Source organism: Dromaius novaehollandiae, chromosome 4 (assembly GCF_036370855.1).
Source record: "Dromaius novaehollandiae isolate bDroNov1 chromosome 4, bDroNov1.hap1, whole genome shotgun sequence".
NCBI classification, from domain to species: Eukaryota; Metazoa; Chordata; class Aves; order Casuariiformes; family Dromaiidae; genus Dromaius; species Dromaius novaehollandiae.
The window spans coordinates 45,392,860-45,418,379 of record NC_088101.1 but is presented as its reverse complement, the minus strand read 5'-3'; the positions used below and the strand labels follow the sequence as shown (position 1 = coordinate 45,418,379).

General features: G+C 34.8%; 1 protein-coding gene across 1 annotated transcript in view; it reads left to right on the top strand.

Moving 5' to 3' along the window:
• SPOCK3 (SPARC (osteonectin), cwcv and kazal like domains proteoglycan 3) overlaps positions 1–25,520 on the top strand; it is a 217,448-nt gene that overhangs the window by 170,213 nt on the left and 21,715 nt on the right. Inside the window, exon 7 of the mRNA XM_026122889.2 lies at positions 24,698–24,817. Coding sequence (XP_025978674.1) covers positions 24,698–24,817 — 120 coding nt within the window. The remainder of the gene's footprint in view (positions 1–24,697; positions 24,818–25,520) is intronic.

Below are 25,520 nucleotides of genomic sequence, written 5' to 3'. Positions count from 1 at the left end.
ATAAAAAAAATACAATTACTCTTGCTTCTCTTTTTTCTTGGAACAGATAGTCATGGAAAAATGTAACAGAGTAAGGTTACAAAGATATGGCACAGGGATATCTTGTTGGTAACATTTTGTCTGGTAAATTCAAGAAAGATCAAGGTGCCTTACTATCTTATCATCTGTCAAAGTAGTAACAAAAATAGTAGTAACAAAATGAGAATTGTAGTTATTCTGTTGCACCCTATTTGGATCTAGCCAAGAGAAAATACAAGGGTTAACACAAGTATGCTAAAGTCAACTGGGATGTTTCTGGCAGTGTAACTGGTCATTGGATCAGAAAAAGCAAATGACTGCAGGTTTGAATAATTTGACTTCCTTGAATTCAGAAAAAGTTGTCTGCCAGCTCTAGATACTACTTAGAGATAGTACAGTAATTTTTTTCTGGGTAAGTCAAAAGCTGAAAGTAGCCAACAGTATAAACACAAAAATTGACATTCTCATTCTACTCTCCCTGCCATGTCAAGACCAAAAAATCTAGGCAGTTGTCAGAGATCTGTATCTGTGATAGTTTATTATTTAGAAAAAGAAAGCCAGAAACCAGGTTAGGTGTTCACAAGATTATTGTGTACATGTATTTATTTTTTCACTTCTCTAGCCTTCATTCTTTAGGGTTGTTGGGAGATTCCATTTTGTTGATGCAAGCATTCATTTAATATGTCAATAATTGATCAGGTAGTCATTTAATGATTAGTGAGAGCTGTCACTAAATATAGGGATTAGCAGTTTGGAACTGTTGCAACAAGCACCTTCACAGTTTTCCTTTGTGAACAGTGTGAATCTTGTCATGTAAGCCTCAGTGATCACTGTTACCTTTTCAATGAGACTATTAGGATGTTCTTAACAAATTATGGGTTGTTCTTTGATGTAAGTGATGCTGTGGGATTGGTTTAGAGTTGTTCCATTGAAGAAGATTCTCAATATTGGCAGCAATTTAGCAGTCAATATTTGGTAAATATAACAAAGAAAAAATATACATCTTCCTTTCTAGCAGAAGTATATTCCTTTCCTGAGGATAGCCGAATTTTCTCATGCAGAAGAATTATAGATTACCTCTTTCTTTATCTTTTTCCTTTTTTTAGGTCACTTTCTACTATTTTTGCTCATACTATAAAATGCTTCACTCTGCAAGTCATCCCAGTGAAAAGTGTGAGGTATTCCTCCATGTAAGTTAGGGTAATAGAGTTAGGTTGATTGATAACTGTTAAGTTACCCAGTTATCTTAAATGTATTTGAAGTGATATTTTCACATAAAAGATTTGTAATAAGTGATACCCAATGTCATAAAGATCAAAAGTAAATTTGTCTCAATATTTTTAAAGTATAAGCTATTTCTAAATGTCTCCAAAATATTGAGACATTTAAAATCAGTTGTGTTTTGTAACAGACTTTCCTCTATCCATGGGGTCAAATCTATGATCTTATATATTCCTCTCCTCAAAACCAGACGTTGGAACATGTCATACAGAAACACATTGGAAAAATGAGCAGAAAACTGTGTATAGTATGAAAGGGACAAAGAGACATGAACAATTTTTTCCAAAAGTAACCTGTGCAGCCAATATGGAGAATCTGAACTAGGAGCCAGGAAATGAGGCATTAAGCTATAACCACTTAAGTTGATCTGTGTTAAGATGTTTGAAATTATTAGTAAAATCCTTTTGCTACCATAGTTTCATCAAACTACATAGCAATATTGATCCAACAAAAGTAAAACAAGAAATCCGCATTATAATTAGCTAACCAAAAATGTTTCACTAACATAATAGTCAGACACCTATGAAAAGGAAAAAACTTTAAAAAACTTATGTGAGGAATATAGAATTTATATCAAGACCTAATGAATACTAGACTTAGTTCACTGTGTTGTGTGTGTGCAAATGTATATATTGCTCCTTTAGCCAGAAGATAGGAAAAAAAACATTCTGATCTCACATTTTAAGGTACAAATTGAGAAATGTGTGGCTTATCATATAACATAAAATGTAATAATAAAATATAATTTATAGGTTAAAATATATTTATCACAAAAATTGCTTGCCATCTTTAAAATAGTGGTGTATTTTCATATATTTGTCAAGAAGCTCAATACAGTTTATGGAATTACAATGCTTCTATATTTGTATATTAGCTTAAGTCAGAGTTCCTAACTGTGAGGAGTGTTTTGAAAAAATAATTGTTTTCTTACATGCATGCACAGTGCAATCATATTTCATATACCTCATATATATATTAAAAAATCCATTAGTAAGGCATTTGCAAAGAGGTTAGTGGACTTGGGGTGTATTTTTTAATCACTACACAGATAACCAATGGATGTATAGAGATCAATTGCACTATATATGCATTGAGTCTGAGGCATCCCAGACGCTTGCAACATACTAAGACTTGAGTTTAATACTGATCTGGGACGTCTGGACATGAGGTGGCCTGGTCAGAGCTACTGCTCTTGCTCTGATATGGTTGGACTTCAGGAATCCTGTGAAATTCTTCTTTTATTCCCAGGCAGAGTTTTGGGGTAGATAAAGAAAACAAGCCTGGGAAATTGCAAGTGTGGTAACCCTTCTCTTATATAGTTCAGGAGTTTCTTCCAGTATATCATGTGGAGACAAAAGTCATTCTGTTACATAAAAACAAAAGAAAAATTTAAAACTTGTTATCAAATACTATAAATGCTCATCAACATTCTTTTGAATGATAAGAAGTTCCTTTTGCAGTGGAAGCCAAATACTAACTATAAAAACAAAAAGAGCACATCTACCTAATGTGTTCTTGCTAGTATCTCAAAGAGAAAATACTGAGATTAAGCTTTTGAAGGAACTAAAATAAATACTCTAGTTAAGACAAATGAGAACCCAAAGTAAAGAGTTTAATGTCTTCACTTTTGGGAACAGTGATTCAATGATATATTACTTTCTGCAATTAGTCTTTCAGTGTTAAACTGAATAAGATTTTATTTTACATATGCCTAACTCATGGAATATGAGAAGTGAAAGTTTTCTTAAAGACTATTTCTTTGCTTCTTCCTACAATATAAGGGAAAATGGTTAGACATGAACTCAGAAATTATGCATACCTACATTTGTTTTCCCTATAGTGGTTGCATAAATGTTTAGTTTATTCCTGAAAAATGTTAGTTAAAAAAATTTCTACGTTATGTTTACAACTTGTATCGTATACATGATAGAATTTTGGATATAGTTACCTCCACTATATTTTTCATATAGCCTTTTAATTAATTTGACAAAGGAGTGGGGGAAGAAAAGCATCCAATGTATTTATAAAAGCACAGTTCCAAAACAATACTTGAATATTCACTTGTTATAGATTTTTTTTTTTTTTTGATTTAACCCTTTAGTATAACAGAATCACTGAAGTTTTCTGTTTAGGCCTAGGTTCTAAATTGTTAGTGTTATAAGAATCCTTGAAATTTAGGGAAAACATTATCTTTGCTTAAGTCCCCCCAGCATCTATTTTTTTCTATATAAAATCTAATGAATTAGTTTAGGTAAAAAGGCCGTGCATCTTAATGCAGTAAAAAAAAAGTTTTACGTTTTAACATTCTTCCAAAAAAGATTACATACCAGAACACAATTCAGTTAGGGACAGTATGATAATTGTAACAGGTGTTCTGGTATAGAATTATATGCAAAATGACAAGCATTTCATTGCACAGAAAACTTTTGAAGACCAGAATGCTTAAATAGGGCAGGTATATTTTTTGTTGTACAAGGAAAGGTACAAAAATTTGTGGCTTATTAGCTCTTGACAACGCAAAATGTGAGAGATTGCAGAAAGGAACAGCTTAGAAGGGACAGAGAGAACAGAGAAAAACTGAATTGCAGAAGAAAGTGATTCATTAATTGGGCCTTCAGCTTGAGAGTCCAGTTGTGTGCCCACCAGCCAGGTGCTTGGGTGCCTAGTGTGAAAGAAGAGAGGAAAGCAACTCACTGTTTTTTGTGTCTAGATTCAAAGACATATTTAATTTTTTAATTTCTGCTGAAGAGTTTAACTATTTTTGGGGGTGGTAAATTAGAAGCATAAATAAAATCTAGATACCTCCATGCCCAGATGATTGCCCTTAGTGAGACTTTGGAGACTACATGAGTTCTTCCTCTACAGGCCATTACCACTGCTAGACATCTCCTCAAACTCCTTCTGATTATCATCCCTGATGAGTGACTGACTAACCAGAGGAACTGTTGACTTGATCTTCACAGATGATCAATATCCATGTTTTTTGAAAACGTCATCGTTTTTATTGTTTCCTTGGTTAATAATTCATATTAAACTACTTATCTGCCTCTCTGATATATTTGTACTTAAAGCAATAGTGACTAGACATTCAGTATTTTATTTATTTGTTTATTTTGGTAAGCTTTTTGCTTTTGTTGGATATTTTATAAAGCAGTGTCATGGGGGTGGTGGGAGCATTTTTAATTTTAATAGGCCAGCTATTAGACAGCAGTTGTACAGTGCTATTACTTGGACAGAGATCCTTCATGCTGACTCATATTGAAAAGAACATTGCTAAGTCAATAGGCATTATTTTAATCTGATTGCTGAGTTGAGGTTCTGTTATGTGAATCTGTCCAATTGCTTTCTTGCTTAATAGATTTGCCCAAAATATGGTATAATATGTCTTGACGCATAGGCAACAAAATGCGCAAATGTAGCTCTCCCTCCAAAGGCTTTTTCTGTAATTGGAACAGGGGAGACCTCAAAGTACTGCAGCCTTTTTTATATTTTTATTTTTATTCCCTACTTTGCTGACAACAAAAAACTCTGTTATTTTCCTCTAAACAATGTACTCTCCTTCCTCTTTGCTCTGATTGTATATAACTAATTAACACCATTTCCTGACTGTGAAGAAACAGGTATCTTAGGTTTCTTGTGCTGTTTCTGAATGAGATTTAACTTACTGAGCCCTCTTGATTAATGGATTTCAAGGAAAAAGTAATAACTTGCCAACTGGGGAAAAAATATAGAGCAATCCATTTTAGAAAACAGCATGATTTTGGTGAATAGAAAAAAACATGTTATTTTCATAATAGTTGTTCACTATTAGTGAATGAGTGAGGATGTAAAAGTCCTTTGTTAGAGGATATGTTACAATTGGACTCACTTCCATACAGCAATACAGCATATGGGGAAACAACTGCTACTGTTCAGAATCTGCTTCCATACTAGGTGTGTATGTTAATAACTGCATCCTTCAGAAAACATTCGAAAAACCCAGCATGGGTGAAGTCCATCTTGCTGTACATATGTCCCATAAAACTCTGCAAGTGACTTTGACCCTGTATATAGTTTACTGCTAAGAGCAGTTGCTTAAATATTAATGATCCTTGCTATGTGATTTTGATCAAATAGTTTAAATATTGATCCAGTATTCTGGTCAGGATTTAAATCATGGGAAATAAATCATAATTGCATTCATACAAATGGAAAAGGAGAGATGCTAGAGCAGAACATTGAACTCAGTTAACTGTAGAGATTTTAATAGTGTGTACCTTATTAGATTCTTTTTGTTCCCAGATTGTAATCACAGAAAGTGACATTTTAAATTTAGAATACGTATACAAGAGAAGCAAATTTCCCATTCTCCTTTTGGTAATGTATATTCATGAATGATCACTATAAGGCTCCAAAATGGCATGTGGTTTGTGTCATCCTGTATTCATATAGATATATTTACATTTAAAAATGAAAGTACCAGTGTATTTCAGTAGGGCCAGTGGAAGACTAACAGATGTCTCCAGAAGATGCCCTGTCTTAGGGCTTAACTTCTCCTGGGAATAATGAGAATGTCATTGAAAATAGCTGCTATATCAGTCCATAGCCTCAGTTTTATTAAGAATAGTCTTTTGTGATGTACAGTTTGACTGTATCACTTTTGTTTATTTTTTTCTAAAAGAAAGGATTTAACTTACCAGAAGAAACTTCTAGTTTCAGAAGAATGAGAAACTTTCAGTTATGAAATTAAATGGGAACATTTTGACTGTAATTATCATGATTCAAGTAATCTATTATAATTAATGTTTAAATTTATTAGGAAACCTCAAATTAAGTGATTGGTTTTAATTTTTTTTTTTGTTGTTCTTGTTTCTAATCATTTTCCCAAGCAGATATCGAGTTTTCTGGTGATCAGCCACTGATGGTTAATCTTTGTATTACTTTGGTACTAATTTTTGCTAATCAAAAGAAATATTCTTGCTCTTACATTTTATTTATTTCAATACTGCGGTCCTTACTGATAAGAAAAATAAAAAAATGGTGCATTACAAGTCAACTTCTGTTGAGCTACATTTGAATAGATACTGAATTCATTAAGAATGATCACAAGCAGCTTTCTTTGTTTGTTAGTAGTTAAAAAAAAAAAAAAAAAACGGACAGATTAAAATCTCTCCCCTTCCCCAGCAGCGTGGGAAATCCAACCTCTCCCCTTCCCCAGCAGCGTGGGAAATCCAACCTGTTATAGGTTCTAAAGAAAAAAGTTGGTTCATCAAAAACATTTTCTTATTAAACAAATTGTTTTTTCAAGCAAAGGAGGCATTATTCTTCGCTTGTGAGTTTGCTGAATATTTTGATCATCGAGTTCTTAAAAATTTTAGAATTGGGAGATCTTCTCTTTCCACATCTGTCTCTCTTTATAGACTTGAGGAAAAGTAATTTGGTTTTTTAAATTCCCATTTTGTTTTGAAACTGAAAATGAATTCATCAGTGACCGAAGTTGTTGAATGAATTGTATTAAAACCAGTAAGATAGTACTGTTGCCAGAAGAGACAGTTGTTTAACTTTCTGAAAAGGCTGACTCCAAGTGCTTCACAGCGAGTTTGAGCATTCTAGTCATTTGATTTTCTTTAAAGTTTCAACAGCACACCAGTTACTGACTGATTTTAAAAGCTTGAGAGTGTGTAGTGTTTTGAGCCTGAATATAGCATATCATACTTGAATATTAAATGTCGTCTTTTCAAGGTACTCATTTACATTTAAAAATATTTTATGTCATTATTTTCCCACTCATGTCTTTTTTAAATAACATGTTTCATTGTAGGAAAAGAGAGGAACATAGGGAGGAGGGAATGTGAGGGGAAAAGCTGTGTGTGTCTGTGTGCACGTATGTTCATGCAAAGGAAGGTTGACCAAATGTGGATGAAAAGTATAGGGTACAATCTGTGCGACAAGGTCTATTGAGGTCCATAGTAGGATAAAGCAGACTAAATATATACATGAGTCTGCATTTTAAGCTCACAAGAAAACCAATAATTACTTAGCAATTTAAGGGAAATAACTCATCCTAATCAGATTAGGTGTATCAGAGAATAACGTCTTGAAAAAAAATATGTAATAATACATCTGATTTTTTTTTTTGGCGTTACTGGGTAGATTGAAAAAAAAGGCCACTTGATTAGAATATCTGGGAGAGGATAAAAACAAATTCAGTGATTTTTTTTTTTTTAAATATTTTTTTCTAAGCCTGTACAATAAAATCAACTAGTTAGATTTAGGTTTTAATGTGTTTCTTTCTGTTTTATTTTTATGTTTTCAAGCTTAAACAATGATGTTATGGTACTATTGTAAATAGCAAATGAAATGTATTTGCATTTGATGGGTAGTTTTTGTTCTTATTGTAACTTCTTATTTTATCTTGGAAGTGTTAGGGTTCAATGTCTTTCTAAAAAAAATTATTTGAGCTCAAGTTACTTGCTAGTTTCAGAAATTGCTAGCTGAAATTGTGTTGTATTTTGTTAGATAAAGTTAAACTAGATTATTTTAACATAACTGTTGGCCATATTACATTAAAATGCCCTACAACAAATTTATTTTAGTCTTAACTTATCATTTTCCACTTACTCATACATGATCGTCAGTAGAAAACATTTTCAGACATTTTTAACTTTTTAACAGTTCTTTAGTCAACTGTGACATAGACTTAAAAGTGGCTGTTACCTTTTTGCATACAATGCAGTCCTATAATCACTGCAGAAATAGTGGTGAGGGCTTAAATGTGCTTGCTTTCTGCAACTGCTGCCAGAGGCAAGCCAACAGCATGAGTGCTGTACTCTTCAACAATACGTTTACTTTAATGAAGATTTAAACTAAAGTATCAAAAAATGCAAACTAATTGGGTTTTGCACTGAATAAGACTAGAAGCACTCAGCATGTTCTGCTTCAGGGGAAGAATAAACATGGAAACATCTTAAACCAGCTCAACCTTTTACTAAAGTGCTTCTCTGTGGCGTGGTGGTAAAGGGGCACATATGGGGCCTGCTGTTCCTATTCCTGTCTGTGATTAAGAACAAATCCTTGAGAACTATCATTGTTACAAATCAAGAGGAATCAAGAGAATGGCCATTTTGGATTTGTATTCTAGGGGCTATTTAAAATTCTAAGGGGCTGTTTAAAAATAAAAAGTTAAAAAAAAAAAAAAGAAAAAAAAAAAAAAAGAAAAGAAAAGAAAGAAAGTGTCTTTGCTTTATAGAAAACAACCAGCCAGGCTCATGAGTCAAATTTGAGCACTTTAGATTTTATCTCCTGCATTAGCGGAACAAAAAATTAAATGAAAAAAGCTCCACAGTGTTCAATTTTAGTTGTCAAATATTACTTAAAGCAAAGTTTCCTCCTGATTTGATGTTGTAATTCAGTAATTACTGTATAGCAATATTTTTAAATAAAATTATTCTCCATACTTAATGAACTTTCTTAAAGTACTTACTACATCCAGTCCTTCCAAAAACAATAAAAAAGTTAGTTTTTCACGATTGATTTTAAATTATAATGGAGGCACTCTGTGTTGTGTACAATATGTTTAAGGATTGTATTACATTTATTCTTCCTCATAGTTACCAATTTTTGTTAATCCACACGCAGCATATTTTACTGAAAATATACCATGGAAATTTTTGTGTTGCTATAAAAATTATTCAATATGAAATGAGACCAGCAATTTTCAATATCAGTAGCTTACATATTAGGAAATAATAGTAATAAGAAATAGCTATCCTGGCTCTTAAATTAGAAACATATGCTGATTATGTCTATTTGTAATACATGCAGATGAAGTAACCCAACAAGAATTGAATGAAATGCCAAATTCGCTCAGGAATTCAAGCAATAGACTCATCATAGCCTCCGAATTACAACTGTCAAACCAGGAGGAAGGGAGAGCTTTATATGATAGGACAATGAGTTTTTTTAATGCTCATTGAAGGAAAAACTGGCTACTGAAATCAGTGACAAAACTCCTACTAAATGGAGCCAAGATTTCTGGTTTTTTAGTGAAATATGCGCTATGGATACTCTTAAACTTGGATCTGCCAGTCTGCAGAGTAGTTTTCCTGGTGGTGGTACATGTTAATGAATCTTGTAATCTCTGCGCACGTTTGCTCTGCCTCTCCTTTACATTTCTAAATAGTAATGTGCTCTAGCCCGGAAGTCATCGAGGTGCAGCATCAGCACCTTCGAACGGGAGGCAATGAGCCATGCAGACAGGAATGCAATGTCATTGTGAGCGCAGCACTGTGGTAACCTAACTACGTGGTTTTTTGAGCACAGTTGGTTCACATGTGACTGTCAGTGCCTGTATGTTTAAAAACTACCTGAACAGCCTAGTGGTCTAGCTGGCCTAAATAAATAACAGAATATAATCATTTCTCAGGATTCTGTAACACCATGCTGATTTTAATGGTGCTCCGTGCTGAAGAACCAAGAGTAAGATTTTTCCTATCCTTGTGTAGCTATGAAAATTTAGATATCACTGTGATAAATGTATGCATATTTCTCTATAGTTAATCTCTATAGTATAGATTTCTCTATATCATTATAGATATGTTTTCGGCAATACAAAATACTTTTAAGAGTGTAGCCCACAAAAGACAGGGGAGAAGCATGCATGAAATTGCAGTTTAAATATTTGTTTTACTTTTTAATTTTAAGGCCTCAGCTCCTGCCACATTATTTTCAGACTCTTCCTGACCAAGTACTGATGTCATCACTGGCAGTTTAATCAATTTTGTGAATTTTGCAAACAGTACAGAACAGTGATGCCATTCTTAGGGGTAACAGTTGTTGCAAAGTCTAAGATGAAGAGGGAAAGAGGTTCACAGTTGATGATATTTGACAGTTCCTTTCAGCTGTAGGCAATGGAGCTGATAATCAGCACATTCAGTTAATTCAAATACCTTTCATGCTTTATGATTAACAAGCAAATTTATAAAAGAATAGATTGCTGCTTGGCATCTCATTGTCCATATTCTTTTTTGTCTTGAAAGCCTTTAATCACCATGTGTAAAAGCAGTATAAATCTTTATTGTATGCATGAGTCAAAACTATTTTTCAATAAAAATTGATGTCATATTCCTTTAATAAGGAAGGTTATATTTTTATGTTCTTTCTATGGACTGTAACTTATGAAATGTCCTGATTAAATATTTTTCAGGAAGAACTGCATTCACTAACTTTTGAGGTCAAAACCTCAAATAAAAACTAAATTCATTTTCGATTGTGGAAAGTATCGATAAAATTGTATAACTAGCCACAAAGTTCTCTGTTGATCAGTGCTAGCATTCACTCCCTCTTCAGAGGACCACGTAGTTAGTCCAGTCCAGCAGGAAACTAGCGTTGAAATTCTGGCTATATTGAAATAAGCAATAATTTTACTGCTGATTTCAATATGATGAGAAATTTCTGCAAGCCTCAAGAAAATATACTTGGATCCCCAGCATACTTTAGTGTCGTAAATAGTTTGCATGAAGCTGTAGTGATCTTTTTTAGCTATCTTTTCTGTGCAGAAAAGGTGCTGGTATGTGCCTGCTGTAAGGAACTCCTTCTGAACTAGATTTGATTGCAATGTAGATTGATTGTAGCTTGAACAGAAGTATTTCGTAAAATATGTCATGATTGTGAGTTAGAATCCTCAAGGTGCTTTGTTTGGGTTTGACATTGTTGATGTCGTAGAGCATCTCAGGTTAATTAGTCTGTATATTAGAGGTAACTCTTGCTTCTCCTTACTAGCACACACAGCTTCTTTGAGGATTGCAAACACATGAAGATGGCTTGATAGTTTTCTTTGAAGCCAGGTCCATGTGATAATAATGACCGTTTCTTTTTTGTGGTTTGCACCTGATGAGTCGGAGGCTGTACAGATGATGTTGCTAGCTTTCAGAGCTGAGAGAAACAGTCAGAAAGTTGGGTGTTCCAGCGAAGACTCGGACATGTCTTAGGGATTTAAGAAGGGTTGATTAATGTTAAGCTAGAGTTGGGTTTTGTATCGAATGTACTCTTCTTTCCATTTTTTTTCCTAAAAGTATGATCTCAAATTTTATTAAAAAATATGTGGATTTTTTAATTAGTAGGTTTGCCTTGGGTTGAGACCATGAGAGAGGAACCACTACTACTACCTATGTAGATCCTGGCTTAGGAAATCTCTCATGCACAAATGGCTGGAAACCAGGAAAATGCTTGTTCTGTCCTTATTTGTTTGCCTGTGGACCTGCTTTTTCCTGCTGTTGGAGACTGGATCCTAGGCTCAAAGAGCCTTTGATCTGACACATCATTGTCACTCCTGTGTTTCTCTGTAACCCTCTGGTGTAACAGACCATGTATTGTCAAGGGCTAAATTTTGAGAAGTTGGTTCCAGCAGCCATGGACCATGTCCATTGTACAAGAAGAAAATGACTAGAGACACTGCCTGTTTACCTGGCTCAAGGAAACAGTAAGGTACCATAAATAGTGATACAGAATTTTATCACTATGCTGTTGTGTTGGCTAAAGAGCAGTTTTTTAGTAGGCTTCCCAACTTGTGTATCATAAGGGATCATGAATAGATTTCAGGAGGATCTTGACCATGCAGATTTTTCCTCCTCATCCTTTCATAAATATAAAGAGTGTATTTCCTTGAAACGTGAAATATGCAGATAATAAGAAATGATCAGGTTCCGCATTACCTAATTAAGTCTGTGAACTCAAGACGTCTCTGAGCCATGGGTCAAGTAGGGGAGAAGGCATACCACAGAAATACCGCTCTTCCCATAGCATCTGTAATTGGCTGCTGTTTGAGGCAGGACATTAGGCTTAATAGAGTTTGGTCTGACCTGAAACAGCCATTCTTATATAAAAATCTGCAGCCATAGAATTGGTATTCTTTTTGATTGCAAAGTATGGTATGCTTTTATTGCTTTGCTGCATTTAATGTAGTCAAAATTTTCCTGCTTGTCCCTCTTGTCAACTAAGCTTTTTCTCCCTGCAAGAAGTTGTTGATGGAGTACATGCATTTGCACTACTTTATGGACCTTTCCTTAGTTTTTCTTTGCTTTTACAGATTTGCTGATTGAAGCCTGATTTTCCTCTTTGGCGAACTCAGATCAAAATACACCATAGTTTATTGTCAGCTACTTTAGTATTCCAAAGGAGCAATGTATATTTACTAGATGCCAAAGGATGTGTTACAGCTATCAGAAGAAAGCACTGAGCCATTTGAAGACCAAGTATTCATCTTAACAAAAGAAATACCATCAATTCTTCTGGAAAAAGTTTATAGATTTATGGAATCTTAAGTGGCCATGTTATAAATGTGGAAACCCGTAGAACATCATGTTTGGTGCTATTGCAAATGGCAAAAGCTACCAAAGCTCATAACAGCCCTGCCCATTAACTTCACTATGTGCTTTGATTTTTGTTAAACTTATACTGGCCAATCCAGATAAGTCAGTTTCTCTTTTTCAGTCACTAATGTGACAAATTTTTATTATCACTGTGAATGTTTAAGAAGAGCTCTTTATTTTAAAGAGTTCAGGAGAATTAGTCAATGCAGCTGGCTCAAACTGCAAATGTCTTCTGCTGATTGCTTTTTAGACCTTTTTCAATTTAAATGGAAAGGCTAAATAGATGAGGAACTTTTTTTACTGCTTATTGACAGGATGTGTCAGAGGAGAAAAACATCTTTAAGCTTTCCAAAAAACGTATGTTTTTGCTAGATTCAAATGTCTCTACTGTATTTACATACATGGACGCTGTTCTGTAATGGGCAAATGGCAACCCTGGGGTTAGGATCCAGTCTGCATAGACACAACCTGTATTATCTCAGTACACCAGTCAGAAGTAGAAAAGACTGAAAAACTGAATATTTGGATGAAAAAAATGGAAACTTTTTTGGTGGAAGGTTTTCCCGTTTTCATTAATTCTATGTTGACAATTTTGTTTTCAAAGTATGCACCAACCTCTGTAAGTTTCTTTTTCTCTTTTCCTGTAGAAAGTTGAAAGCTTTAATAAAGGTAAACCTATACATATTTATTTCATGACTGCTTTGTTATAAAACTGTTTATTGTGATAGTAACTGAACAGTGACGATTCCTCTCTATCCCTGCAGTTCAGTATCTTCCTGGAAGCAAGGTTTTAAATCTCTCCCTTAAACTAAGAGAGCACCCACAATGATTTTCTTTTCTGAATGTTGTCATACTTTGCAGAAGGGTTCACTGACCATTATGAACTTGCTCTGGATCTATTTCTTATACTAGTCTTCAGTTTTGGCAGCAAACTTTGGGCAAAAGAGTACTGGAGATCATATTAGAGTAAATTTGTATTGCCGAAAAAAGTAGCTCATTGGTTTGTTCCTTCACTTTTGTCCTTGGTCATCCATACTTAGTTCACTGCCAGACTCTGTGGGCGTCAAGTAGCAATTTCCCATTCAGGTGTTGCTCTGGGAACAGTGCTTGGCAGGGACTGCTTCCTAGAGGCAATATTAATGAAACAGCACAAGATTTATAGTCCTTTGTTTTACAGTCTCCCACGGCTATCCCATCAGGGCATGGGCCGTACTGTCCAACATTTTCACACACCCTTCTGCCATGCCAGTGCCTCCATCACATATCCTCTGGCAGATTAGGAAAGAACACTTTCAATGAAATTCCCCCTTCTCAAAAAATAATGATAATGTATTAATTATAAAGTCATTCAATAGGGTCACCGTTGGTAATACAGTCTTTTTTTATTTAAAGGAAGTATATGAATAAACACATGAGAAGTTACCAAGATAAATACATTCATATCTCTATGAATATTCATATACGGCTCATAAAGATTCTCTGAACAACATGAGACATTCATGAACGATCCATTTGGTGTTCAGTGCATAGACTAGCAAAACATAATTGCACTTTGCTAACATGTTCCATGTATGCCTGTGTAAACATTAGAGATATTTGTACTCCAATCATATCTTTTTAAAATCATTACTTTCTTCGTTCTTCCTTCAACTACTGATTGCTGAATTTCTGTGGAGACACAGCTGCAGATTATATTTACTTAACTAGAATTCTGTTTTCCATGAGGTAGTGGTACATTGTAGAAGTAGCTGCATCTGATTAATTGCTATGTTTTAGTAAGTTTACATATTTTAAGTTGAAATAACTATCTTAACCTGTAAATTCTGTATGTTATAGTTATTACTATTTTTCCTTGGTATAGCTGCACCTAGAAGTAGTCATTGTATTTAAATCTGTGGAGTCTTTATAATTGTGAGGATACAAAAAGATCAGATTTATTTTATGAAATGTAATTTAATTGAAATAATTTTAAATATTATTAAACATTAATCATGAGCAGAATGTCTGTATGGAACGTTAATTTGAGGCAGCAAGAGTAAGCAGCTGCAGTTCCCTGATATGATATCTGCTGTATTTATATTAATTATCTCATAACACAGACTAACTGAAGTAGAAAATTCATTATGTTTAGTTAAATAGTAAGGAAATCAAACTGCTTTTACTTGTTAATTTGAAGGTATCGTCCCAAAATCGTAGGCCCAAGAGGTAGCAGATGGCTGATAAACTTAATGGGATTATAAAAATAGAAATATATGTATGATTTTTTTTCTTTTTACAGCCTTTTTTAAAAAAAGTCTAGTTATGCATATGACAAGATGACTTAAATGACTGTTCCGTCCTTTAAGGTACAAGTTTAAAGGGCTATTTGTTCTTCTGCCAAATTTATTGCTTTTTTACCAAACACATTATTTTTTGTCTTATGTTATTCTTCCCACTCATGACAGAGCTAGAGATGCTACTGTATATTGCAGATATTGTAAATCCATTTGCATACAATTTTTGTTCTGGTATTCTTAGATATTTAGATATAGCCAAACAGTGACTAGCCTTTAGTCTGGAGCTTAGACCTTTCAGTTTGAGTAACAAGCTACTTACAGTTATAGTCAGAAACCTATGCGGGATGGCAGCGTTACAGAAAACTGATTCTGAGTATGTAGATGTGCTTTATATAATGTTTCAGTTTGCTTTAATAGCTGCCGAAATTTAACGCTGAATAGCACTGAATTCCAATGCCAATATTAAGGTTACCATATTTTCACCCAGGCGCTGCTGGAAAGAATTGCTTTTATATGCACTGTATGTGCAGATAGTGCATCTCAAATGCATCATATTTACTATACACCCATACAGTATATGGGTGGTAGGTAATGCATTGAAAGGACATTGGACCCCATAAAGATGTACTGTAGATTGCTCTAAATATGCCCTGTTGTAGCTGAGTTAGAATTGCTGTTGTAACCAGCTTTGTAGATGTCCAGCAGTCCTGGACAGATGGGTGCAATTGTCAAGTTACAGCATCAAAAAATGCTCATGTAGTCTTTCGGGTAAACAACATACAGTTAGGAGATAGTAAATAGTAGTAGATTGTTCTTTTTTAAAGGGGAGTAGTCTTTCATATAACAAGGAAGCATCATATGAATGATGTGATGGTCACAGGAAAATTCATTTGACATGAATGACTGGACACTGCCTTGAGCAACCTGATGTGATTAGACCTGTTTTTAGCAGGAGGTAGGACTAAATGACCTCTGGAGATCCCTTCCTTCACTAAATTATTTTGTGATTCTGTGATCATCTATAATGATACTAATCAACAGAAAATACAAGAACGATGAGAACTTTTTCTTTATTACACACTGATTGTATGTTACTCTTTCACATGGAATAATTTGTAGTTTGCTGTAGGAGGTGGCTAATGTTACTCTGTTCCTAAAATTGTCCAAATGCTTTCTGTCTATTTACATTTTTTTATTTCATTATATACACAAACTTTTCAATAGTGTTGTGCCCCAATGCATCAGATTGTATGTGCTGGGGATGCTCTTCTGCAGTTCTGGTCATAGGGAATATGCATTTTGAAACCCCTGATAGAGTCATGCGTTAAGCCAATTGCAACATATGATAGTAGAGTACCACATTGTGTCTTGGAAGTGTGCCTTCTTGAAGGACAAGGTTCTTCATGCGCCTCTCTGAAACAAAGCCTTGATCTTCCTTCTACAACATAACCCCATTGGGCACTGAACATGTGGTCAGTAGATTACAGTTTTCAGGATAACTGGCTGCAATAGTGGATTCGGGAATGGTAGAGTCTATAAAATTATATTATGTAAATACTAGAAAAAACTTCTGGCTGGGGGGTACAAGAGAAACAGATCAGTGGATAAATCGTACCCTCAAATAATTATTAAACTGTGTGTTAATGATTTCTTTAGGTTTGTGTAGCTTCCTTAACAATTGTCAGGCCCTCTGTCCTTAGAACTGAATATTAAACTGAGGCCTGCTGCTGAAGATCTGGGTGGAAGTATGTCTTCCCAGAGTCCACACACAGGTTCCAGCTACAGCCTTGTGGTCCCATACATTATACTGAGTGATGCTACATTGTGTGAAGTGGGGGGTTGCCCTTTTTCTTTTCGAGTCACTTTTTGAGCCTTCTTTTACAAAAGTTGCTCCATAATACAGCACTAGTTCAATGTGCTTGCATATGTCGATATTATACTTTCTAAATTACACTTAATTTGTGAGTGTGTGTGTGTATGTGTGAGAAAGAGAGAGGAAAGAGAGGAAGGGAGAAAGAGTATATTTATATAAAAGTATACACTATTAAAATAACTTATTTTCTAATATCTAAGAAAGCTAGCACTGCTTTAAATATTTTAGGGAATTCAGTCCATTACACTACTCCCGAAATATGTTGTGTGTGTCTTCATAGCTTTAAGTATCACTATTTTTACTTTGTCATCAATTAGCTTGAGTTGAAAGGCATCGAAAGAACACATACTGATTAGCATTTTCAAATATTCTGCTTCCAATCAGTAAATTATATTCAAATGCCAACACAAATTGTAACATTTACTGTATGTGAAAACAAATTGAACAGTTAGTTCCTCTTAACATTTATTAAATATTTATTATAGAGGTATTTCTGGATTGAGTACCTACAAGCTTGCAGATCCCTTCATTTATTGGATAGTTTTATATGTTGGTTTTAAGAAGACAGTGTTTATTACTTCAGATGATAGGAGACTCCAGTAACCTTTGAGCTGGTGACTTCATTTTACTCCTTACTAATTCTTTTAATGGGTATTAGAATTGATTGTAATATCAAGAATGCCTTGTGTTGGCATTAGACGAGAACAGAAGCACTTCTTGGCAGGTTCCTGAGTGCATTCATGTGATTTAATATGCATTTTTTGATTACTGTCTAACCTTCTACAACCTTTACTGTCTGTCTTTTGCCATTAAAGATTCATCTACCAGTCTATCAGATGAAATAATAGCCTGGATAGATCTGAATTACCTCATCTTGACCTATTTTAAATCAATGCAGACCAATGTGTATGATAATTTCAGCAGCATATATCTTTAGAAGCTGATCACTGGGAAGAAAAGTCCCTAAACATATTCTAGAATGCAGTAACCTATTAATTAATATAATTATTCATCGTATAACATAACCTTGAGCAAGCACATTTCAATTGCAAATAGTCTTCTAGTGAACAGAGTGTTAGGCTGATCCTCTCTATTCAAGAATACAAAGTTTATTCACATAAATCCTTGTGAATAAGGTGTGCTGAGGCAGGTACTCTATTGAGACAGTATACAGATAAAAACCAAAAATTTATAAAATTTCCATAAATATACCTGAATTTTTTGTTACTTGAAGGTTTTATTTGAGCATAGCTTAAGGTTACTTTGTGTAGACCAGGCTTTCTGGAAAAAAATAATGTTTATAACTGTGATAATGTCTGAATATTGCTCTCCCCTTTTATTTTTCATGACTTTGTGAAGGCTACTTTTTAGACTGAAGTATTTTAAGTCTGTTCTCTGTTCATATGAATGTTCTTGGGAAGCTGAAGAAAACTTGTTGATCTGTTTCTGAGTGAGTGGAAATTTTTACTGTTTTAAAGATTATTTTGTTACTTCTTTCCTTTTACATGTAAAAACAGGAACAAAAGTCTGAAATGTGGTAACTGCTTTTAAAAATGAAGACTTTTTTAGGGTTGAAGATCATGTCTTTAATGTGTAGAAGACATTAGAAAAAGTTCTTGTATTTTTTATTAATGACCTAAGTGGTAAGAATTTTCAGTCTGTCTGTGTCAGTATGGCTAACTTGATACATGGAATGTTAAATGCGATTCTTTCTAAGAATCTTGTCTAAGGCCCTCAGCTCACTCAGAATGTAAAATACTGCTTCAGTCGTTTTGGCTACAGTATCATTTATAGTGAAACAAAGACTGGGAAATTTTAATGATAATGTTATATACTATTTAAGTAGTAAAATGGAATCAGTGTGCTAATGTGATATTGAAACACTCAAAGAGCTAGTAAAAATGTGAATTACCACCATTTTCTATTCTTCTATCCTTTCTATCCTAACAAATTCTGTTTTTTTCTGGCATATTTGAATCATCATATAAGTTGATAGGCCCTGATGTATGTGGCAAAATTGATGCCCTTTTTAACATTACTTCTATATCAATTCCTTTTTCACTTGTTTTGTGCTGTGAAAGTCTGATGCTTCCCACTTCTTAAAGTTTAAAGCAGAGAATATTTTAGTTTTCAAATAATTTCAAATATGAATGTATTACCTTTTGTCCAGTTCACCAAAATTGTAGTACGTTTTATAGAGTAAATCATCTTATCCTAGAATGATGCACTCTGTAACACCATTGAACTGTGACCAGTGTGCTATTGTACAAAGCCAGCGCAACGCCTTGGTGAAAGAAGTACAAGACTAGGGCAGCGGACTGCACAGGGAGCAGGATCCTAGCCTGAATAGCCCATCCCTACAGTTTCTCCGCAGAGGTCGCCACTGCTTCCTTTTCCAGGGCAGGAAGCACAGGAAATTGAGAGGACAAGCAGAAAGCAAAGACTTTTTTCAGGAAGGGCAAAAAGAGGACAGAAGAGTTTCTCTAAAAGTACCAAAACAGTGAATCCTCCCAACATCTCACTTAATCTCACTAACATAGAGGCTCCCTGGCCCATCACCAGCTTCCAAAAGTTTCTGTGCTATTTCCCAGACTTTCTTTCCCTCAAGTTTCTTCTCTTATCATGAAAAATATTTTCTTCTTGAAAAGAGATAAAAAATGGGACTTTGTGCAAGATGTAAAGACTTGAGACAGCAATGTCCAGCAGACTGATAGAGAAGTGTAGATATTTTTAGACTGTATTTACTGACTATTCATTTTAGTCTGCTTGAAGTCTACACTCTATAATTTTAGACTTTGGTTTGTGTCTTTCAAGCATGGGTTGAAATGCTTGCAAATCCCTTTCAGAAGTGAAATTAATTCTAATAAGGAACGGGAGATACATGTTAGTACCCACAATGTACTGTAATAGATTTAAGTCCCTAGGCAAAATTTCCTCCCTAGACTGTGCTTGTGAGTCTAATACTGGGCCCAATAAGCCAAAAATTGTTCTATTTTCACAGCAACTTCAGAATGACTGCTCCATGTGCCAGTTATTCCTTTTCTGGGGTGAAGGGGTCGTCTGATCAGATGGATCCAAATGAAAAAGGTTAAGATTTGAATCAACAGTAAAGCAAGCAGTATTCATGATGAATTAGGTCATGGTAACACTTACTCTGATGAATAAGTTTGAACGCTAGGTGTAAAGCACAGTTATACAAAAAGCTGTCAAAGGATAACATTAATCTTGAACTGTCCTGGAATTTGCTTTAGCCTATACATACGTATCCTACAAAAAGACTTGAATGAGCATTTGTAAAATATGGCCTCTGCTATATAAAATTGGAATTATATCAAGATTTGCAATTACGGATAAATATGACAGTTGTAGAGCAGCTTCCAGATAGTTTTACTAATGTGAAAAAATGCTAAAAAGCTAATATACAATTTCTGGTTTTGTGTGTTTATAATTAAACATGGAAGCTAGGTTAATGCAAAGTTGACTGTTTCATGTACTGTATTAATACTAATTAAATTTATTTGGAATAACTATGGAATAGCAATCATAGGGTAATTTAAAAATATAATCTTTAAAGCAGTAGGCATATTAATGTTCAACCCCAAACCTGCAAATGTTTTAGAGCTTTTCTTATTCATATAAGGTATGTAATTATAATGAAAAAAAGTATTATTTGTATTTAATGTTAAAAAGTTGACTTTCTGGATGGCAAAAATGGTATTATTTGTGTAAAATACATTGTAAGCACCGTTGTGGAAACCTGAAGAAGTATATCAGGTTCTTCTTTCCTGTCAGGTTCTGTCTGGGCTGAGATAGAACCAAAGTGGGGTTCGTTACCTGAATTACCTTTGGGAACTGTCCAAAGATACAGCATTTTCCCTCAAGGAAATTTCTTTATTGAGTCCCCTGGTTCTGCGCTGCTCTGTTACCTGACTGGGTAATGAGTGCAGCCTTCCAGCTCCTGCTGTGGCATGAGTAGTAGTCCATGCACTTTTTATATGGTAACTTAGGACGTGGAGATCTTGGCTCAAGGGGATTGAGATCTCTCATTCTGTCTCTGAAAGGGATGTGCTTATCTCTAGCTGTAGAAATAGCTATGCTACTTTAAGGATCCATTTGCCTCCACTAATACTCTGAATTCCTTATACACTTATGTAAGTCTGTTTTCTTCCATGTCAGTTTTCAGTATAAAATGTAATGTTCCAGGAAGGTCTTTTTTTTATGTTTTAATTTTCATGTTAGGATAGCATTGGCCTTATTTCCAGTAATCAGAATATAAAAGACTGAATTATTTTCATAAAATTGTTTTATGCTTCTGAAATGCTTCAAATGGGATGATGTTCTACAATATTCAGGAAGACCATAGGCAGCAGCAACCATGGAAGTGAATGAATACTGACATCAGATGATAGGGAATTAACCTAATGTAGCTGTAACCTATACCACATAACAGGAGTTAGAAAATAAGAAATACATTATTAAAATACTCCTGCTTAATACTTTTTAGAATATCTCACAAAATTTTCTCTTCTTCTGTTGCTTTTATGCTAGAATAGCTAGATCATGAAAAGCATTCTGGAAAAAAGTAAGTAGATTGAAACCTGAAACTTAACTTTCTCAGTGGAAAATACCAAAATAGAGAAAAGGAGAGCAAGGAGGAGGATGAAGTTCAGAAAAATGACCGATAATTTTTACTCTCCAGCAATCAAAATGAAATTGCACCTTTAGTTGTTATTTAACAAAGTCAAGCTTCGAACGTATTTTATGCATCTTCTGGAAATGAAATGTTTGATAGAAATTTTCATGGGAAGAATTCTAATTTGCTGGCCAGTTCTTTCTTTAAATCATTTTCTGAGATCCTAGTAAGAGAAATGTATGTGCCTTGATTTAAAAAAAAAAAAAAAAAAAAAAAAAAAAAAAAAGTACTCAAATACTGTAATAGGAGACCTTTTTATAAATCCATGCTTTAAACCCTTGCTGAGAACACAGTTTGTCCATGTAAATTAAGTGTACGGATTAGTGTAGTTCTGCTACATCTTTCTTGTAAATTTCTTACATAGAAGACATCTGCTTTTACTTGACATATTAGAAGTGTCATGAACCAAAAATTCACTGTGCATTTAAATTGATAATACAGTAAATGTAATTACCTGCCGTGCTTGAGAGCTGACTCCAGCACTTGAGTAGCTGTGGGGCGTAAAATAGGCAAATGACAGTTGTAATCAGTCTGCTTTGCATTGCCTTGATTTTTGAAGATGATCTATTCCCATCGTAAAGATATCGAAATCATTAAAATGAACAACAAAAATGATGATATTTTTCTCATTCTCTATTTTGGGATAAAAAACGTAATTTGAAGTGTCAAGCAAAATTTGGAAAAAAGGCTATGAGAAGCTGAAGTTGGAGGAATGCCCCTCATTCAAGATCTGATATGGGATGTGTTTTTTCATATGACATCCAAAATGTTACTTATGTACATTGCATTTTGAAAGGAATGTAATCTACAGGAGAACAGAAAATGTCACATCAGGTCGTATTGTACACAGCCATGGTCAGTATCAGATGCTGAATCAGCAAGCTGTATCTTATACCTAGCAATCGAACAGGCAGTGTTTCCTTTTGTCACTGTTGTATTTTTATACCTTAACTAGCTTAGAAGTTGATTAGCTTCCATGTGTCTATCTGACTGCTTCTACAGAAAGGAAAAATTCATACATTGTCTCCACCATGCAGTGTTCTTCCTGCTGTTAATATTATTCAATCTAAGCTTTTACTTATGCCTGGCACTCTCTATGTATATATAAAAATATGTTTGTAAATTAGCTAGCTTCATGTCTGTATCTCATATGCCGGCTCTGAACAAGTCACCTCAGAATCAGAGGTAGCGTAGCTGCATCGACATAGTGCTGCACGTAGACGAACTAGAAGTAGGCCAGAATAGCCAGGTCAGTGCACCACATTAATGGAGCTATACTGTTTCTGTGACTTGTGGTAGTATCACACATTATTTTGTAGGGTAGGTAAATCAAAGTGGTTAACTGGCAGATCAGGAACCCCTAATAACTGCTTTATATTGCATACCCTTTGATTCAGTTCTCATTCTAAAAGTCTTTCTTTTAAACCAAAGGAGGGTAGTTAGAGAAGGGAACAATATTATGCTATTTCACTTGTAATGGGAGGGGCAAATAAAGAGGGCAGAATGTTTCAAATTAGTGTCTAGTTCTGTAGGCTGGACTGCCAGCCAGTGTGACAATTGATAAAGGAAAGTGCATTTGTTGTAGCAAACATAACAGTGTCCCATACGTTCAAATTATGAGTGTGTAGTCTTGACTCAGGCAACCATTTTCATCTTGCTGTCATAGTATGACATTTTAGAGCATACATGACCATACACCATCACTAAAGTTGTTTCCAGTTCCCTGTTGAATTATCTGAAAAATTGGTTCCATTATACAAGAGAAAAGCACACTATGAGATTTTTTTAAAAGTCAGTTTGTTCATAATATATGGAAATGTATGTTTAGAATCCACCTAAGTTATTCATGGAGAGAACCAAAGTCTCAAGAGAGTTTTTTCAGCAAAGAGTGAATACACAAAAAATGCATAAATGCCTTCTCTTGTACAGGTCTTCTCCTTTGTTGACATAATGATGTGTTTCAATGTTACCCTAAAATAAAGAGAGGTTTCACAGTCTTGTTCAATTTAATGAAGTGTGCAGAAAGCTATGTCACCAACTATTATGGATTGATGCATAAAAAAGGAAAAGCAAGCTGAACTGAAGATTTTAAACAGCTTCGCTGTGAAGCAGTGCTTCATTAGGTTAAGAGCTCCACAGATCTTAGCTTAGTCAGCTACTGGTAGAACTGGAAAATTATCCTGATCTGGAAATGATGTCTGTTCACAAGAGCAAGGGGAGGCATTCTGGTTTCTAGGGAGGCATGCATCCAGTCTCTTCCCAGGTTGCCTTTGTCATCTTCCAGATCCTATTATTTTACTCATCTTCTCCCAGCTCCTCTCAAACACGTGAAATAGGAAAGGACAGTTCTGGAATGGGTATCTGCTTGCCCCAAGCAGACCTTTCCCTGAACTCCTTCTCCAGCAGCTAAACAGTGAAGGAACAGGCCTTCTCCCTGCCCATCTCTATTACCTGCTTCTGCTGCTGGCTTCAGTGCTACCTACCAGTACTATACAACACTTCAGCCAAGCTGCTACTACACTGTTGCTCTTATTGCTGTGGATCCACTTTTTGGTCTTACATGCTTTTGCTACCTAATTGGTCTCTCTTTCTGGACAAAAAAGGCCATCCTTTCCATCACCATACTGCTGCCTGTTTGCAGTTAAGAGCTCTAAATTGTTGTGCTAGTAAACTGCGTTTGATCAAAAATGCTTTCAGAAAGTGCTTGGAGCACTTTCTGTGTCAGCCGAAGTGTGAAAAGAGGAAATTCGGTATAGGAGAGCAATTAGGTGTTCCCACATTATCCATTGAAATCACATCTCTGACCTATTTGTGTTTCATTGCTTTGCTTCAATGGACCCAGAAACAGAACTCTAAAAGACTGTCAGGGATCTCCCTGTCATACTGCCTCACCTACAGTATGGCGTAAAAATGTCTGTGCTGGAGCTGTTTGTAATAGTTTGCAATTATTTATAGAAGATTTTGTTAACTTCTAGATATATATCATCGTATAATTGCCATGAATATTGGAGATTTATTTCTGAGGACCCTGATTAGATTTTGAAGGCATACATAAGCAGTGAAAGTGAAACTTAGGAAGGAAGGAAAGCCATGTGGAATGTATGTGTTTGTATTATTGTATGTGTTTTCCCTTTCTTTGGAATAGTTTGAAGGTTCTTTTTAGCACCCAGGAGAAAAACATTAAACAACTCTGCATTTTGTTTTTCAGTGTGCAGTGACCTGGAATTCAGGGAGGTTGCAAACAGATTGAGAGACTGGTTTAAGGCACTTCATGAAAGTGGATTTCAGAATAAGAAGACTAGGATTGTACAAAGGCCTGAAAGAAGCAGTAAGTTTTTCTACTTATGTTATTTGATACTCTCTTTGATACTTTTCTGTACTTTTGTATTTTCATTGCAAAGGCTTGCCTTATTCTTGTGTGCTTTAAACAGCTGTGTATACGAAACCATAACTCTGTGCTTTTCTAAAGTCAGTTTCTTATTTATGAAGCAGGGCTATGTGGGTTAGTACCGATATATGACGTTCACTTTGAACTTTCAATGTCGTTTGGCAGGACTCTTGCTCGTAAAAATATACGGAAGCTACCGTTCACAAAGCTATAATTTTAACCCATATTTGGCTGAGAAAAGTACAGTGGAAATGTTTTTGACAGAACTTAGCAATTAGCTGCTGTATTAGGAGAAAAAGAGAATGAGTAGGGATTTTGAGCAACTTTTCTGTAGAGAAAAGTGAGTTGCTGAATGGCTAGCTGTAAAAAATAATACATAGAAGCCTTAATTATCTGTGACCCATCCTTGCTAGTTGATGTCACAGTAAGTACTGCTACAGAAAAAAACACGGGGAAAAAAAAGCTTATAAGAGAAAAGAAATCTTCAAGGATATACTTCAAAACAGAAAGAGGAGTACTAATGAAGTGGAAACAGTAAGGGGCATGATTTGTTTTTAACCACCTCAAATGTTGAAATAGACCTTTTGTTGTGGAAAGTAGTAAAGTTTCAAAATGTAATTATCAAAGGGTTTTTTTTAATAGC